Source organism: Callospermophilus lateralis, chromosome 8 (genome assembly GCF_048772815.1).
Source record: "Callospermophilus lateralis isolate mCalLat2 chromosome 8, mCalLat2.hap1, whole genome shotgun sequence".
Lineage (NCBI taxonomy): Eukaryota > Metazoa > Chordata > Mammalia > Rodentia > Sciuridae > Callospermophilus > Callospermophilus lateralis.
The window spans coordinates 114848716-114866177 of NC_135312.1; the positions used below are offsets into that span (position 1 = coordinate 114848716).

The 17462-nt window shown below is 32.5% G+C and overlaps 1 protein-coding gene across 6 annotated transcripts in view; it reads left to right on the top strand.

The window, feature by feature from the left end:
- The window catches only part of Lrba (LPS responsive beige-like anchor protein), a 719595-nt gene that overhangs the window by 83381 nt on the left and 618752 nt on the right, over nt 1–17462 (top strand). For all 6 annotated transcript variants that reach the window (XM_076865289.2, XM_076865291.2, XM_076865292.2 and 3 more), the window contains exons 3-8: nt 7277–7508; nt 7720–7820; nt 12880–12975; nt 15827–15948; nt 16029–16155; nt 16784–16903. In XM_076865289.2, the coding sequence (XP_076721404.2) occupies nt 7277–7508; nt 7720–7820; nt 12880–12975; nt 15827–15948; nt 16029–16155; nt 16784–16903 (798 nt within the window). The remainder of the gene's footprint in view (nt 1–7276; nt 7509–7719; nt 7821–12879; nt 12976–15826; nt 15949–16028; nt 16156–16783; nt 16904–17462) is intronic.

Here is a 17462-nt window from a genome sequence, read left to right on the forward strand (position 1 = left end):
AAATAAGTTGAACAGAGTTTCTGGGTCACAGAATGCTTATTGGGGATTTTAATAGGCAATGTAAAAAATGAACCTCGGGAGGTACTAGTATTTACTAGTTTTCCAGGGCTATGTAGCAAACTACCAGAAATTGAGTGACTGAAACAACAAATTTATTACTTCACAGTTGGGTGAGCTAGAAGTCAGGATGAATGAGGACGCCGGTTGGTTGTTTCTGAGAATTGTTAGAATCTGCTCTGTGTCTCTTTCCTTCTGGATCTTTGCCATTCTTTGGCTTGTAGATGCATCACCCTAGCTCTGTCTGCATGTTCATCCGGCATTCTCCCAGTGTTAACTTGTGTGTGTAGCTTTTCCCTTTTAAATAAGGAAATAGTTGTATTGGATTAAGGCTTATTCTAATGACCTAATGTGACTAATTGCATCTGCAACAACCTGTTTGCAAATAAGTTCACATTCTGAGGTACTGGAGCTTAGGACTTCAATATATGAAATTTTGGTGGGTGGATGCAATTAAATCTATAATGGGGGCATGTGGCAGAGGAATAGTATAGAGCAGTTATTAAGTTACTCAGTAAGAATATAGTCAGGGAATAATACATTCTTTGATTTCGGTTTCTAAACTTATGAGGACATACATTCAGTTAGGTTAAAATTGACACTTGATGAGTTAATATCTGCTTTAGTATAAGTGGTGGGAATGTGAATATGCCACTTGAAGGTAGTTTTGAATTTTTTTTCCATTTCTGAGAAAATGTAAGTAATAAGTGTATATATTAGTCAGGGTAAAGGTTTTCACCTGTCATAACAGAGAGGTCTAAATCAACAGTGCTTTTAGCAAGGTAAAAGTGTATTTGTCTGTCAGATAAGAAGACAGAGTAATGGGCTACTGTAATTGTTCTATAATTGTCAGGATTCCATCTGAGATGGCTATTCTAGTTCTTGCCACTGTTTTTACATTTTGTGCAGTAGGAAGGAGGCACGTTGGAGAGAAAGGTCCTTTCAAGACAATACCTAGAAGTTGCTTCTATTAGTGCCTCTTGATTAGAATTTGGTCACATGACTGGCAACTTTGAGAACAGTTAGGAAATGAGATCTTTTCCCTGTGCTCCATGTGTCAAATTCTAATTTGACACAGTTTCTAAACTTCTTATTATTGTGGGGGAAGAAAAATATCTAAATTGGGAATCAGTACAGTTTGGGCCACAGCATTGTAATTTTTCTTTAACTTCTTCCTATTTTGTCTCTAGTGACTAAACATGTACAAGGTCATATTCACATAGGAATGGATTTTTGGGAACAAGTATATACCTTAAAATGAGCACTCTTAAAAACTAAACACATTTTTGAGGGGTGCAGGGTAAATAAACATTATTCTTAGTTCATTTTACAAAAGACAAGTTCAGAGAATAAAGCGATTTAGACAGTTTTGGACAGGTCACAAATAATAAGTATCTAGTTAGTGGCAGAAGCTGTTATGGTTCTCTGTAGTCTTTACTCTTGCCCCATCATTGAAGAAAAATTTAACAGTTTCTCAGTGAGTGGTTCAGGGAAAACATAGCTTTAATTTGAAGTATTAGAATGTGAGTTACAGTCTTTCCAGTTTTATAAATCTTTTGAAGAGAAGATAATTATTTTTGATCTCCATGTATTTCTTGGTGTTCTGAAAATATGAGTGACTTAGGTTAGTGACTGATTTTAGCTCAAGGCATTTTATTAATATAACTGTTGAGAAGAAAAACAATCACTGTGCATAATTAAAGTCATGATACAAGACTTGTAAAGGTTTATTTGGACTCCGAATAGGATGGTTTAAAATTTCTGTAATCTTGTACATTTAACTATAACCTATAGAAAGCATGTTGTGCCACCCTGAAGGTTGCTATAAAAATTGTTTATGAAGTTCAGGCCAAGACTAAAATATGTTGAAATGGAGAGTCTTGAAAAATGTTCTATATAGCACAGGAGACCAAATCATGCTAAAATGCAGAAAAAGCCTATACATCAATTTCCAGCCTACATTATTCAAAAAAATACAACCATAAAAAAGGTAATAAGATTACATTTTCACATTTCATGGCTAGTAAAGTGCATTAGGCTGCTCAGATATTCATAACTTGCTGTGACATTTGGGAAGATTACATTTTGTAGTGCAGAGCCATTACTACAGCTCAGATAATAACTAGCCAATGCCTGGTCCTGGATTATGATCGCTGTCATTGGAAGCAAATTTGTATTTTGAAGGTTGATCAGCTTCAAATAACTATTAGAAAGGGTTAACATGACATGCTGTAGAGCCACTGCATGCTTTTTAGGTTTAATAGATATGCATACATACAGTATATCAAATATGCCATACATTTGTATGTACAGATTTCTGCCATCAATTTTCCCCTTGAAAGGCATATTTTACAATATTTAACGCAATGGAAGAATATTTAAAACACCTGTCTGGAGATTGTGCTTACACTATAAACTCAATTTAAAAGCTGGTGAAATATTTGGGGCTTTTTTGGAAATTACTTTCAAAAATTAATTCTATAGCTTTTTGGAAAGGTGGTTACTGATGGTAATATACACAGATCAAAATGAAAGATTGATGTAAGCAATGTTAAGGTGAAGGTAAGGTCTCTTAAGTTAGTTGCAACAAGGTTTTTGACCCATTTAGATGTAGACAAAGTACACTGTTAGAAATCTCTCCAGACCGTATTGTCTTGATGGTAAATTATTTCAAATATGTTGGTTGGTTTGCATTGTTAAATAAACTCCAAATGTTGTTTGTGCATGTGTGTTTTAAGAAGTGCCTCATTGTATTCAGTGGGAAAGGTTTAGTTTCTGTCGTCTGGAAAATATTGCTGAAGAGTTTGTCTTCTTCATAGTTGTGTTTAAATGTTTTTTTTTTTTTTTTAATTTTCCGCATAAAAACAATTTCTTTTTTCTTTTTTTTTAATTTTAATTTTTAAAATTTGTTTTAATTAGTTACACATGACAGTACAATGATCTTCACATATCATAGATTTGAATCAGATAAAGTCTAAATGTTTTTTATAAAACATTTTCTTTTAGTTTTTCTTTCACCAATTATTTAAGGATTATGTATTATGTATAATATTACATAGAATTATTAGTTTTTTATAGTCTTAGAGATTATTTGTCCACCTTTCTGAATCTTTGCAGTTTTTTCCCACAAGAAGTTTTTTTTTTTTTTTTTTTTTTTTTTTGTATCTGAGGATTTTGTCATTTTTACATTCTATTTTCCATGTGGATTTGTGGTTCTTTCAAATCATCTTCCAAAGAATATTGGTGTTCCTTGACATGGACAAGATCTTTCTATTGATGAAATTGATTAGAAATCATCTTTGTCAAATTTGTAGGTTTAAGTTCATAGAATCAGTTATCTTAGTTTTGAAGTTTTCCTATTAACTTTTATTAATCTTTGGCAATGGCTAATGATCTGTATTGCCCACACTAAATTAAAGGCAGTTTTGTCTTGGCATGATTATGCTTACTTAGTATTACTATATTGTTTTCTGGAAATATTTCACCAGGAGTGTATAAAAGTGCCTGTTTCGTTCTCATCTACATTGATACTTTAAAAAAAAATAAATTTTATTTAGCATTGTTTTCCATTTCCATTTGCCATTTGGCTTTCTTTTGTGAGTTGACTGCTCATGTCTTCCTAAAACATTTTTTTCACCAGGTTGACAGTACTTTAGTTATTTTTCCTTATACTGCTTTTTATTTCTGTAAGCAGTTAATTATTTCTTTTTTGTTTCTTGAAAATTTCTTATATTTTGTTGCTTTAGGTTTAATTTTTGATGTTTAAAATTTAAATTTATTTTTAAACATACATAAAATTGTATGTATTAATTGGGTCCTAGTGATTGTTTGATAAATGTATATGGTTGTAATATTAAAATTAGGATAAATTGGGCTGGGGATGTGGCTCAAGCGGTAGCGCGCTCTCCTGGCATGCATGCGGCCCAGGTTCGATCCTCAGCACCACATACAAACAAAGATGTTGTGTCTGCCGAAAACTAAAAATAAATGTTAAAATTCTCTCTCTTTAAAAAAAAAATTAGGATAAATTTTTGTTCCTTAATTATTTATCTTTTCTTTATGGTGAAAACATTCAAAATCCTTCCTTCTAGTTCTTTTCTTTTCTTTTTTTTTTGGTACCAGAGATTGAACCCAGGGGTGCTTAACCACTGAGGAACATCCCCAACCCTTTTTATTTCTTATTTTCAGACAGGGTCTCACTAAGTTGCTTAGGATCTCTCTAAGTTACCGAGGCTAGCTTTGATTTTCTTGTCTCAGCCTCCTGTGCCACTGGGATTACAGGCATGTGCCACCTCACCTGGCTCTTCTAGTTCTTTAAAAATATTTGTGCAGTATCATGATCTATAGTGCCCTACTGTGCAGTGGCATACCAGAACTTCTTATTCCTATCCAACTATAAATTTGTACCCTTGACCATCCCTTCCTGACATCTTCTTTCCTGCTGTTTTCTCAGCCTCTGGTGACCTCCATTATACTCTCAATTTATGAGAGATCAACAATTTGATATTCCACTTATGAGTGAGATCACGTAGTACTTGTCTTTCTGTACCTGGCTTATTTCACTTACTATATTTTCCTCCAGTTTCCATCCATGTTGTGACAAATGATATGATTTCATTCTTTTTAATGGCTGAATAGTATTTCATCATGTATCTATTCTACATTTTCTTTATCTGTTGATAGACATTATAGGTTGTTTCCATTACGTGGTTATTGTGAATAGTGGTGCAGACAACATGGTAGTGCTGGTGTCTTTGACATACTGATTTCATTTCCTTTGAATATATACCTTAGTGTGAGATTGCTGGAGCATATGGTGGTACCATTTTAATTTTTTTAAGGAACCATACTGTTTGCTATAATGATTGAACTAATACATCTTCCCACCAGCAGAAAACAAAAGTTCTCTTTTCTCCATACAATCACCAGCACTTACTCTTTAGTGTTTTTGATAATAACCATTCTTACTAATGTGAGGTGAGATCTCATTGTGGTTCTGATTGGTGCTTCTGTGATGATAAGTGATATTGAACATTTTTAATATACTCATTGGACAATTATGTTTTCTTTTGTAAAACGTTTAGTTAGGTCTATTGTCCATTTTAAAATTGAATTATTTATGTTTTTTTACTAGAGTTTTTAAAAAATTTATTATGGATAGTAATTCCTCATCAAATGTATGCTTTACGGTATTTTCTCACATTCTATAGGTTGTGTCTTCACTCTGTTGATTGTTTCTTTTGCTGTGAAACTTCAAGATTTAACTTACCTGGAATGTATTTTGGCAAATTTTTCATTCTCCTGATTATACATGTGGAATCCCAGGGGTCATATAGTTATATATGTTCATGGGATAATAATGTCTGATTTATTCTTCTATCTTTCCTACCCCCATACCCCCTCTCCTCCCTTCATTCCCTAATCCTCCCAATAATTTAATTTTAATCTCCTTTTTCTGATTTTTATATACGTTGCCTTCTTTTGACCCCATATGACTTTGGTATCTCCAGAACAGCATTAAAAGATAGTGGTGTCAGTGCATCCTAGGTTTCTTGTGACAGAGCTTTCCTGGAAGAACCAAATGTCTTTGCCACTGAGCTTGCCAGGAGCTCTTGTCTTAGTATGTAACCACTGATCCTTATGTTGTTCATTTCCAGTTTTTTTTTCTTTTTCAAGCAGTGCTTGTGTTTTTGGGCAGAACTTGCGCACATGTTGATCCCTGACTACAAGAACTTTTAATCAGATTCCTAGTTCTGAACATTCCTTGCTTTCTTGAAGTAAACTTGTACTTAGTCATATGTATTACTCTTTAATAAGTTGTTGGCTTTTGTTTTGTAACATTCACTTTCTTCTAATTCGTGCCCACCTTTGGGATTTAGGAATACATAGTGAAAAATTAAGAGGTATTCAGAAGAATTCTGAAAGAAGCATAGGTGAATCAAGTTCAAATGTTTTTGACAGATCTTTAAATATATAGTGAAAATAACATGTTGTATACCTAAAATGTGCACAGTAAAATTTATTTTTAAAAGTCTAATTAAAAAGGGTAGTTCTTTTTAATTTGGGCTTGGGTTGTAGCTCATCGGTAGAGTGCTTGCCTTGCAAGCATGAGGTATTGGGTTTATTCCTTAGCACCACATTAAAAAATAAAGAAAAATAAAGATATTGTGTCCATCTACAACTAAAAAAAATTTTTAAAAAGGGTAGTTCTATAAATGTCCATCTAAAAGTATTTTAATTCCTTTAAATGACATTTGTTTAAAATGTACAAAGCTTTGTTATGTAAAGGGAAACTGTAGGTGAGATAACAAGGTGGAGATGGTCAGTGTAACATTCTTTGGACAGATTTTTTTTTTTATAAATTTATTTTTTATTTGTAGTTGGACACAATAGCTTTATTTTACTTATTTATTTTTATGTGGTGCTGAGGATCGAACCCAGGGCCTCGCCTATGCTAGGCAAGCGCTCTACCACAGTCCTTTGGATGTAATTTTAAATAGCAATGTCAATGAAATTTTCTTGATTACTGACTTTGGGTATGTGACTATGAATAATTTATAATGATAATTTACAGGAGAGAAGAGAGATCAAAATGAAAGGGTATAATAAGTTAGAAACTGACAAATATAAACTCTGAATTTTGTGTTCTCAGTGTTTTTTAGCTTTTCCTTTATTTTATTTATTTAATTTTATGTGGTGCTGAGTATTGAACCCAGTTACTTACATGTGCTAGGCAAGTGCTGTACCGTGAACTTCAAATCCAGCCCCAGCTTTTCATTTTTGCTATGAGCTTATACTAAACAGTATAAGCTATAAGTAGTGAAGTATAAGTAGTGAAGGACCTTTAGGTTGTTGTGTGTAGAATTAATAATTTATAAATGAAGTACTGAAATTTAGGAAATTGGAGAACTAATTTAGATTTATCTTTATTACTAATAGGATAGTAGGTAACAATTTACCTAAGACATCTATATTTTGTTGAACACTATATATTTTCATTTTAATATTGTAAGTTTTATGTGGCTTTGTGCTGTCTAAATTTGAAGAGTTCCTTAAAAGCTTTATCCTTTAAAGCTTAATGATTTTTAAAAAAAAAATCAACTTTATATTTTTGTGGAAGGTAGGGAACCTTTTTATTGTTGGTGGTCATTGCTAAAGTTTAAGAACAAGTTATAGTGAGATCGAAGCACTAATATGCTTTTGTTTTTTCCCCTGGAAGCTGGTAGGAGGACAGTTTGATTTGGAGATGAATTTCATTATTCAAGAAGGTGAGAGTATTATCTGCATGGTGGACCTACTGGAAAAATGTGACATTACTTGCCAAGCAGAAGTCTGGAGCATGTTCACAGCCATTTTGAAGAAGAGCATACGAAATCTTCAAGTCTGCACGGAAGTAGGCCTTGTTGAAAAAGTGCTTGGGAAAATTGAAAAAGTTGATAATATGATTGCAGGTATGAGTTTTTTTAATAGTACAATGTACATGAAGAAATACAATTTGATTCTTAAATATTATATTTTTCTTATTTTATTTAGCAACATTTATTTAAGAAATATTTGAGCATGCAGTAATGTAGTAACTAGACTTTGATATCCAAACATATATTTTAACTCTTTAAGAAATATAAATTGCTTAATGATTTTATTGTTTTCTTTTGTTTCCAGATCTTTTAGTTGACATGTTGGGAGTGCTAGCTAGCTATAATTTGACGGTTCGAGAACTAAAGCTTTTCTTCAGTAAACTTCAAGGAGATAAAGGACAATGGGTAAAAAAACCTAAATACTCTTTGGAAAATATTCCCCTCCTGAAAATATTTGTATCTTTAAGTAGCTAATATTATTGCATATGGAGTAAATGTAAAATGGAGTGGAAGAGATCAATTAAAATAGCATTTACATCTGTACAGCTACTTTTGTCATGATGACACAGGTGAGGACTAAGAGAAGGAGTATTTCAGTAGGCTAATTGAATCCTTCTTCAAATTATTCTTTAACTATATATCCAGTATTTATTAGAGGAAAAAGTTAACCACAGAGAAAGAAAAGTGTTTGGTAGCAATATATAGCTTTTCTTCTGTAGCTTTTCTTCTTTAGTAGTGATCCTTAAACTTGAATAATCCACCACAAAAAAAGGCTTGCATTTAATTAGATCCACTCTCCTTAGATGCAGTTTATCAGCCCTTTGCAGTGGGTGTTGGCAAACTTAGTTTGAATCCCAGGTGCCTTGTCAAACTGTCTATTTTTGCTATTTCGGTGGCTGTTGTCCCTTAAAGGAGTACTAGTAAATCAATATTTTATCTTTTTTTGTTGTATTTCCAGACTTGTTTTAGTTTCCTGGAAAGATCATTGTCCATGGCTCAGCCAGCTGATCCTTAATTTATTTCTATTAAGTGTATTTAAATTTGAGTCCTGCAATTACTATAATTCATCATATGAAAATTTATATTCTTCAATTTCTTTGTATCAGGCTCCGGTTTTCTGTTTCCTTTTCAAGTTTTTATTATTGATTTTTACTAAACTTGAGGATGTTTCTTCTTGTGGCTTACCTCGTGTTTATCCTTACTGAGAGCTCTTTCATTGGTAGGGTTTTGATTTCTTTTTAAAATTTGGAAGAATTTTGGTCATTATTTCTTCAAATATTCTTTTTTTGTTTCTTCTTCCTCATTTCTGGGACTCCAATTACAGGTAAGTTAGACCTCTTGGTATTGTACCACAGTTTATTGAAATCTGTTCACTTTTTTTAGTCTTTCTCTTTGTGCTTTATTTTAGATTTGTTATTGCTGTAGTCTCAAGTTAACTAACGTTTTCTTCTGCAGTATTTTAATTCTATCTTTTGAAAATTTAGATACTATATATATATATATATATTTTTTTTTTTTTAAAGAGGCACATTTTTTTTTTAAAAGAGAGAGGTGTGAGAGAGAGACAGACAGAATTTTTTTAATATTTATTTTTTAGTTTTTGGCGGACACAACATCTTTGTTTGTATGTGGTGCTGAGGATCGAACCCGGGCCGCACGCATGCCAGGCGAGCGCGCCACCGCTTGAGCCACATCCCCAGCCCCCATATATATATTTTTAATCTCAGTGTGTTCATATTTTTCTTTCAGTCCTTGACAGTATTTAGCAAAATAGTTATTACTTTAGTGCTCTTATCTATTGACTCTATAATCTTATAATTTTCTAAGTCAATTTTTTACTCATTGATTTTGTTCCTATTAGGAGTCACTGCAGATTTCTGGAACTGCTTCTCTAAAACTTCTATCTACCTCAGATTCCCCACACTTCAGTTTCTCTCTCTGCAACTCAGTGATACTTTCAAGTTCTCTTTGGTCTCCTGCTCTCTGTGTAGTGATATGGAAACTGACTCCAGACAGAGGTCTTTTTGTTTGTTTTCATTTCTGAGGGATCATAATCTTGAGCCACCTCTTCTTTTGTCTGAAAATAGTTTTTGTTTCATAAATTTTGTCCAGTTTTCTATTTGTTGATGGTGGGTTTGTAAATATAGGTTTTTTTTTTTTTTTATGTTCTCATTTTAAGAAGAGGAAGTATACTTATTTGATTTTGGTCTTGATTTCTATTCAGATAATTTCAGAATATATGATTGATGTACTTTTGTTATATTCATGAATATAGAAAAGTATGTAAGAAGATAGCAAAGGTTATGAACAGATATTTATTTATAGAAGAAGAAACCCCACAACCAGATAAATGCCAAATCATTTTAATAAGATCATTCACATTAAAACTGTTGATAATGTTACCTTATCTATAGTATCTATGATTTTAGGGGTTAGGTAATAACAAGCATAGTTGGAATGGTTGGACTAATTTAAACCTTGTGTGTTTTTAGTTGGAATGAACACTAATGGAGCCAACTTCAAGAGGCATCTAGTACTGCTCAGTCACATAAATCATACCCATATTCAGTGACTTAATAATTTGCCTCTAAGTATGAATTCAAGAAATTCCCATATAGTTAAGGAAATATACATGAGGATGTTCACTGAAACATTATTTGTGATGGCATTGAATTATCAGTATGGCATTTATCATTAGGAGAATGAATGGATAGGTAAAATGTATTTGATTCACAGAATTGATGACTATATACAAGTTAGAATCAATGCATGGAGTAATATGAATAAATGTAACAGACATAGGAAGAAATTAATAAGCAGAATTATGTATCTTAACACGCTGCCACTTAAATGGTAAGAACAAGCATGCAAGAACATTTTTAAACGACACATAATGAAAAGATCAAGTAAGTTAAAATTCCTGATCATGGGGAGGAGAACGAGAATCAGAATAGGTTTAGAAGATAAAGGAAAAATAATGAACAATTATTAAACCAAGAGGGCTGAGACATTAATTATATTTATTTAGGTATTTATTCTTAGTTAATCAGGCTATTTTTTACTTTCATAATAGTACAGTGAGAAACCTCTATACCTAAATCAATATCAGTCAGGCTATTTTTGTTTTTTACTTTCATAACAGTGAGAAACCCCTATATCTAAATCAATATCTAACTTTCCAATTACTATGTTAGCATAGATTTTTACTTATGAATTCAGTGCATTCATGGACATGAACATTTTTAAAGACACATGAAATGTGATTATTAAATTTTATTCTGAAAGGCTTTCTAATGTATACTCCCCAGCAGTGAGTGGAGAAAAATGCATATTTTAATGTATTCTTTTGTTGATAGGCTTATAGGAAAGGGGATTTGGAGGAATGATTTCTCTAGATGGAAATTCTACAATACTGCATTTTTATTTGTGATTGCAGAGTGGCTTTAGTTACTTTAATTTACATTAGAAATTATTCAAAAAAAATTAGTGTGATTATAGTTACCTGTTACTAACTCTATTTGTAATTGAGTAGTATGGTTACTTGGAAATTTCTTGATAACTTAAGAATGAATCCCTTTCTCTCCCATGCACAAAAGTTAACTCAAAATGGATCAAGGAGCTTGATATCAAATCAGAGACTCTTCGACTGATAGAAGAAAAAGTTGGCTCCAATCTACATATTGTGGGGTCGGGCTCCAAATTCCTTAATAGGACACTCATAGCACAAGAGTTAAAAACAAGAATCAACAAATGGGACTTACTCAAACTAAATATTTTTTTCTCAGCAAGAGAAACAATAAGAGAGGTAAATAGGGAGCCTACTTCCTGGGAACAAATTTTTACTCCTCACACTTCAGATAGAGCCCTAATATCCAGAATATACAAAGAACTCAAAAAATTAAGCAATAAGAAAACAAATAACCCCATCAACAAATGGGCCAAGGACCTGAACAGACACTTCTCAGAGGAGGACATACAATCAATCAACAAGTACATGAAAAAATGCTCACCATCTCTAGCAGTCAGAGAAATGCAAATCAAAACCCCTTAAGATACCATCTCACTCCAGTAAGATTGGCAGCCATTATGAAGTCAAACAACAAGTGTTGGTGAGGATGTGGGGAAAAGGGTACACTTGTACATTGCTGGTGGGGCTGCAAATTGGTGAGGCCAATTTGGAAAGCAGTATGGAGATTCCTTGGAAAGCTGGGAATGGAACCACCATTTGACCCAGCTATTCCCCTTCTTGGACTATTCTCTAAAGACCTTAAAAGAGCGTACTATAGGGATACTGCTACATCGATGTTCATAGCAGCACAATTCACGATAGCTAGACTGTGGAACCAACCTAGATGCCCTTCAATAGATGAATGGATAAAAAAAATGTGGCATTTATACACAATGGAGTATTACTCTGCACTAAAAAATGAGGAAATCGTGGATTTTGCAGGGAAATGGATGGCATTAGAGCAGATTATGCTAAGTGAAGCTAGCCAATCCCTAAAAAACAAATGCCAAATGTCTTCTTTGATATAAGGAGAACAACTAAGAACAGAGCAGGGAGGAAGAGCATGAGAAGAAGATTAACATTAAACAGGAATGAGAGGTGGGAAGGAAAGGGAGAGAGAAGGGAAATTGCATGGAAATGGAAGGAGACCCTCATTGTTATACAAAATTACATATAAGAGAAAGTGAGGGGAAAGGGTAATAAAAAACTAGGGAGAGAAATGAATTACAGTAGATGGGGTAGAGAGAGAAGATGTGAGGGAAGGGGAGGGGAGGGGGATAGTAGAGGATAGGAAAGGCAGCAGAATACAACAGACACTAGTATGGCAATATGTAAAAAAGTGGATGTGTAACCGATGTGATTCTGCAATCTGTATACGGGGTAAAAATGAGAGTTCATAACCCACTTGAATTAAATGTATGAAATATGATATGTCAAGAACTATGTAATGTTTTGAACAACTAATAATAAAAATTAAAAAAAAGAATGAAAATTTCCACTTAATATTTAGATAAATGGTTGCTGAACTTTTTGCACAATTGGTAAAGATAAATTGTGAAGTTAAAATAGTACAGTGTATTTCAAGTACCTGTAGTATTGAAACATAAGCATTACTTAAGCATTTGTTAAATTAAAAGTGTTTTAGAGAGATGTGGGTAGTGGGTTTATGAAGTTTGTATTTTTAAAAGATAACTTTTGCTGCAATCTGATGAGTTTCAAGTATTAAATAATATTGTCTCATATTTATTGAACACCTAATATGTTCTTTACTGTTAGAAAAAATGGCATAGAATGCATTATTTCTTTAAGATAGTTGAAAAAACTTTTTTGGTTATTGTATATGCTTTTCAGCTTATAGCATTATTTGTTTTTTCTTGTGTATGTTAAAGCATAACTATATGTGTTTTTGTTTTATGGTGAATAAAGTGGATAATGAATTGTTAACTATTTTCATAGCCTCCACATGCTGGAAAGTTGCTGTCTGTGTTAAAGCATATGCCTCAGAAGTATGGTCCTGATGCCTTTTTCAACTTTCCAGGAAAGAGTGCTGCAGTAAGTAAATATTAATGAGACAGTCACTTGAAGTTCTCCTTTCCTTTGCTTCTTGAAAGTACAACAAGGGTGTTCCTGAAACACCCTGTCCTGACAGGCTCTGTTTTAGGTAGAAGCTTCTTTGTGGGAGCTAACTTAATCCTTAAGACAATTAGTGTGTTTCTTTTTCCTGTTTTAGAGGTGAAGAAATAGATGTTTAGAGTAGTTAAGAAAGTTACCCACTCAAACTTGGGTCAGTAATGGAGTAAGAACCTAATTCTTTTGAACATAGCTATGTTGTCTATGAATTTATCTCTGCATTTTTAAGTAGCTGTTTGCCACATTCTGTCTTTTTGAAAATCTTTTTCTAGCCTGAAATTTCCCTGCCCATGTTTCTTTTGCCTCTAATATATAGAATGAGAGTAACTTTTTGAAACTTTATAGGCAAGTTTTCCTGAATTCTGAATTTCTAATTATGTTGGTCTCAACATTCTTACCAGCTGTTAATAATACAATCATGTATGGCAATAATAGCTATAATACAGTTTCAAAGTGTTATAGGAGCATATTATGTATCATATAATGTTGTTTATGGAAATTAAAAAAATCTCACTATTACATTGGTCAGTCTGTAAGCAAAATACATTTTAAAAAAAAATACTTCAATCTGTTCTTTTTTGTCCTTATCATTCACTCATTTTTTACTTTAGTTCTCATAAAATCTTGTGGGCTTGTTAGACCCTATGTAGCCAGGCAATATTTGCAGGAAGATTAATACATACATACATACATACATGCATACATACATACATACTTAGCATTATATTCTTCAGCTCCATCCATTTACTTGCAAATGCCTTGATTTTATTCTCCTTTAATGATAAGTGATGTTCCATTGTATATATACCAAAAGTATGTATGTATATATATCTGTATCTATATCTATATCTGTATATATATCTATATCTATCTCAAAGTTTCCCTATATACTCGTCTACTGAAGGGCATCTGGATTGGTTCCATAATTTAGCTATTGTGAATAGTGCTGCTATAAACATTAAAATGACTGTTTCCCTGTAGTATGCTGTTTTTAAGTCCTTTGGGTATAGACTGAGGAGTGAGATAGCTGGGTCAAATGGTGGTTCTATTCCAACTTTTCCAAGGAATCTTCATACTGCTTTCCATATTGGCCATAGCAATTTGCAGTCCCACCAGCAATATATGAGTGTGCCTTTTCCCCCACATCCTCACCAACATTTATTGTTGTTTCTATTCTTGATAGCTGTCATTCTGACTTGAGTGAGATGAAATCTTATTTTTGATTTGCATTTCTCTAATTGCTAGAGATCCTGAACATTTTTTCATATTGTTGGTTGATTGTATATCCTCTTCTGATACTAGACAAAGGCACCAAAAACATACATTGGAGGAAAGATAGCCTCTTCAACAAATGTTGCTGCGAAAACTGGAAATCCACATGTAACAAAATGAAATTAAACCCCTATCTCTTACCATGCACAAAACTCAACTCAAAGTGGATCAAGGACCTAGGAATTAAACCAGAAACCTTGTGCCTAATGGAAGAAAAAGTAGGCCCAGATCTCCATCATGTGGGATTAGGCCCCAACTTCCTTAATAAGACTCCTATACCGAAAGAATTGAAACCAAGAATCAATAAATGTGATGGATTCAAATTAAAAAGCTTCTTCTCAGCAAAAGAAACAATCAGTGAGGTGAATAGAGAGCCTATGGAATGGGAGCAAACTTCACCACAAGCACATCAGATAGAGCACCAATCTCTATAATATATAAAGCACTCAGAAACCTTAACACCAAAAAAAAAAAAAAACAAATAGCCCAATCAATAAGTAGGCCAAGGAACTGAACAGATAAATATATATCTTGAAAGGACACTTGGGATATTTGAATGTTGTATACATAATACGTGACTTTCTTTGAAAACTTTTATTGCTCACGTTTTCTTCCTTTACGTTTTTTCCTTAAAGGCATTTTAGATTTGAAATTTTTCTGAACAAGTTTTTACTATGTTGGCATTAAACCTAAAATTATTTGCCTCTTAGATGAAAAAGTATTCTTGGGTGATTTACTTTTTATCATTCATTCATTCATGCACGTATGTGTGGGGACCCAAACCAGGGCCTCAAACATGCTAGGCAAGCACTCTACCACTGAGCTATACTCCCAGTCCTGTTCTTATTTATTTTTTAAAATAATTTTTTATTTGTAGATGGACAAAATACCTTAATTTTATTTATTTATTTTTAAGTGGTGCTGAGTATTGAATCCAGTGTCTCATATGTGCTAGGCAAGTAGTGCTCTACTGCTAAGCTTCAACCCCAGTCTGTATTTTTTTTTAATGTACTATGTTATGATTTTAGTATTTAGAGTTCTCTGAGATTGCAATATGTTCATTCTATTTACTTATATTTGTCTTGAGAAGTAGGACATTTCAGCTGAATATGATTATGATGTCATTACTTATGAATATGATATAATTATATCTTTTAATTGGAGTTGCTTGGGGTATGGTTATTGTAAAAAGTGAAGAAGACAATGTTTGTATGTTCAGCAGGTTGCCATTAATATGGATCTGGGAAAATTCAAATGCTATAAAGAGTCTTCTCTCAGATATTTATTCATGGCATAAAGTAATATGATACAGTAGAAAACATATGTAGTAGAAATATACATAGTAGAATTTATATATAGTAAGAATATGCATATAGAAGAAATATGTATAGTATAAACATATGTATGTGGAAAACACATATAACATATATAGTCTCATTTTCATGATTTCAATAATAAGGTTATTCATGCAAGTCAGTAACTTAAAGTTTCTTTTGTTTAGGCTATTGCATTACCTCCTATAGCCAAGTGGCCATACCAGAATGGTTTTACATTTCATACCTGGCTTAGAATGGATCCTGTAAATAACATCAATGTTGATAAGGATAAACCGTATTTGTATTGGTATGTATTTCTGTAATTGATTAGTGTTCACTTTGAAAATGAGAATATTTACAGGTAAAATAAAAACTTATTCTTCATAGTTTCAGAACCAGTAAAGGTCTTGGATATTCTGCTCATTTTGTTGGAGGCTGTTTGATTATAACATCAATAAAGTCAAAAGGAAAAGGCTTTCAACACTGCGTGAAATTTGATTTCAAGCCACAAAAGGTATGTGATCTTCTGAGTCATAGTTATGTTAACTGGGAGCTTTCAGAATGCTCTGTGTTAGTGACTGTCACAGAATACAGTATGGCATTTCTCAACTCTTTATGCTCTTTCAAAATAGTAATTATAAATCACTGTAAAAGTGTTAACCTGTTTGATTTGGATCATGAAAAGATCAGATATATAGTTATTTATAGAATTTAAGGGAAATCCAAAGAGAAAATATTAATGGCAGTTATTTTAGTAGTGCAAATTTAACATATTTTCTTTTGTACCTTAAAATTTAGAGATTAATAAGTGCTTCATCAACACAATGTGTAGGTAGATAGATAGGCAGATAGATAAGGCAAATATGTGAAAATGAAAGAGGGTATTTGTACTAGATATTTAGCTTTTATGGTTGTACATTTGAAAATTTCCATAATAAAAAGCTGTAAAAATTACTTCGTGATTAAGTTCTTATCAGGTGAGAGCCTCCCTGAATAAATGTTGTTCATGGAACTTGTATATTGGATTTAGTAAAAATAGTCTTATTTTATTTTTAGGTTTAGTTGAAATTTACCATGTTTTATTTATGAGTATGGTTTTATTATTGGGAGAATCTTTATTTTTCTCTTTTTTGCTTATTCAGTGGTATATGGTAACTATAGTGCACATTTATAATCGGTGGAAGAACAGTGAGCTTCGATGTTATGTGAATGGTGAGCTTGCTTCCTATGGAGAGATAACATGGCTTGTCAACACCAGTGATGTAAGTGATTTTGAAACACTGCAGTGAAAAAAATTATTTTTAAAGGATGAAATATTCAAACTAAAAGAAGTTTTAAAACTTGAATATAAAATTTGGAATATTTTAATTTGAATTTTTGTAATCATAATTTGGCCAATTACTTATAGAATAGAACTTGTTAATGTGTCACATATTACTCAGTTTTTATTATAAAATTATTCTGGATAGAGTAGAGATAGATAAGGGTTTATGAGTAGCAGTGGCTATGTCTTAACAGTGTTTGGATCAGTGATCCATTGATCAAAGTAAATAGGAGCTTAACTACAAGGTTTAGATCATTTTCTTAAATGAAGTAGATGATACTTGCCTATAAATTTTATATATAGTTCATAGCTGCTCTTATAACTGTTATAGAGTTTTCAGGATTAAAAAAGAGATTCATAGGTTAGAATGAGATTCAAAATGTTCTTATTTGGTCCTTAAAAACATTTTTTAAATAGGGAACTTAAAAAATATAACCTGAGGAAAATGAACACAATAGTCTCTATCATTTTCTCCTCCTTTTGTATCCTTTATATAC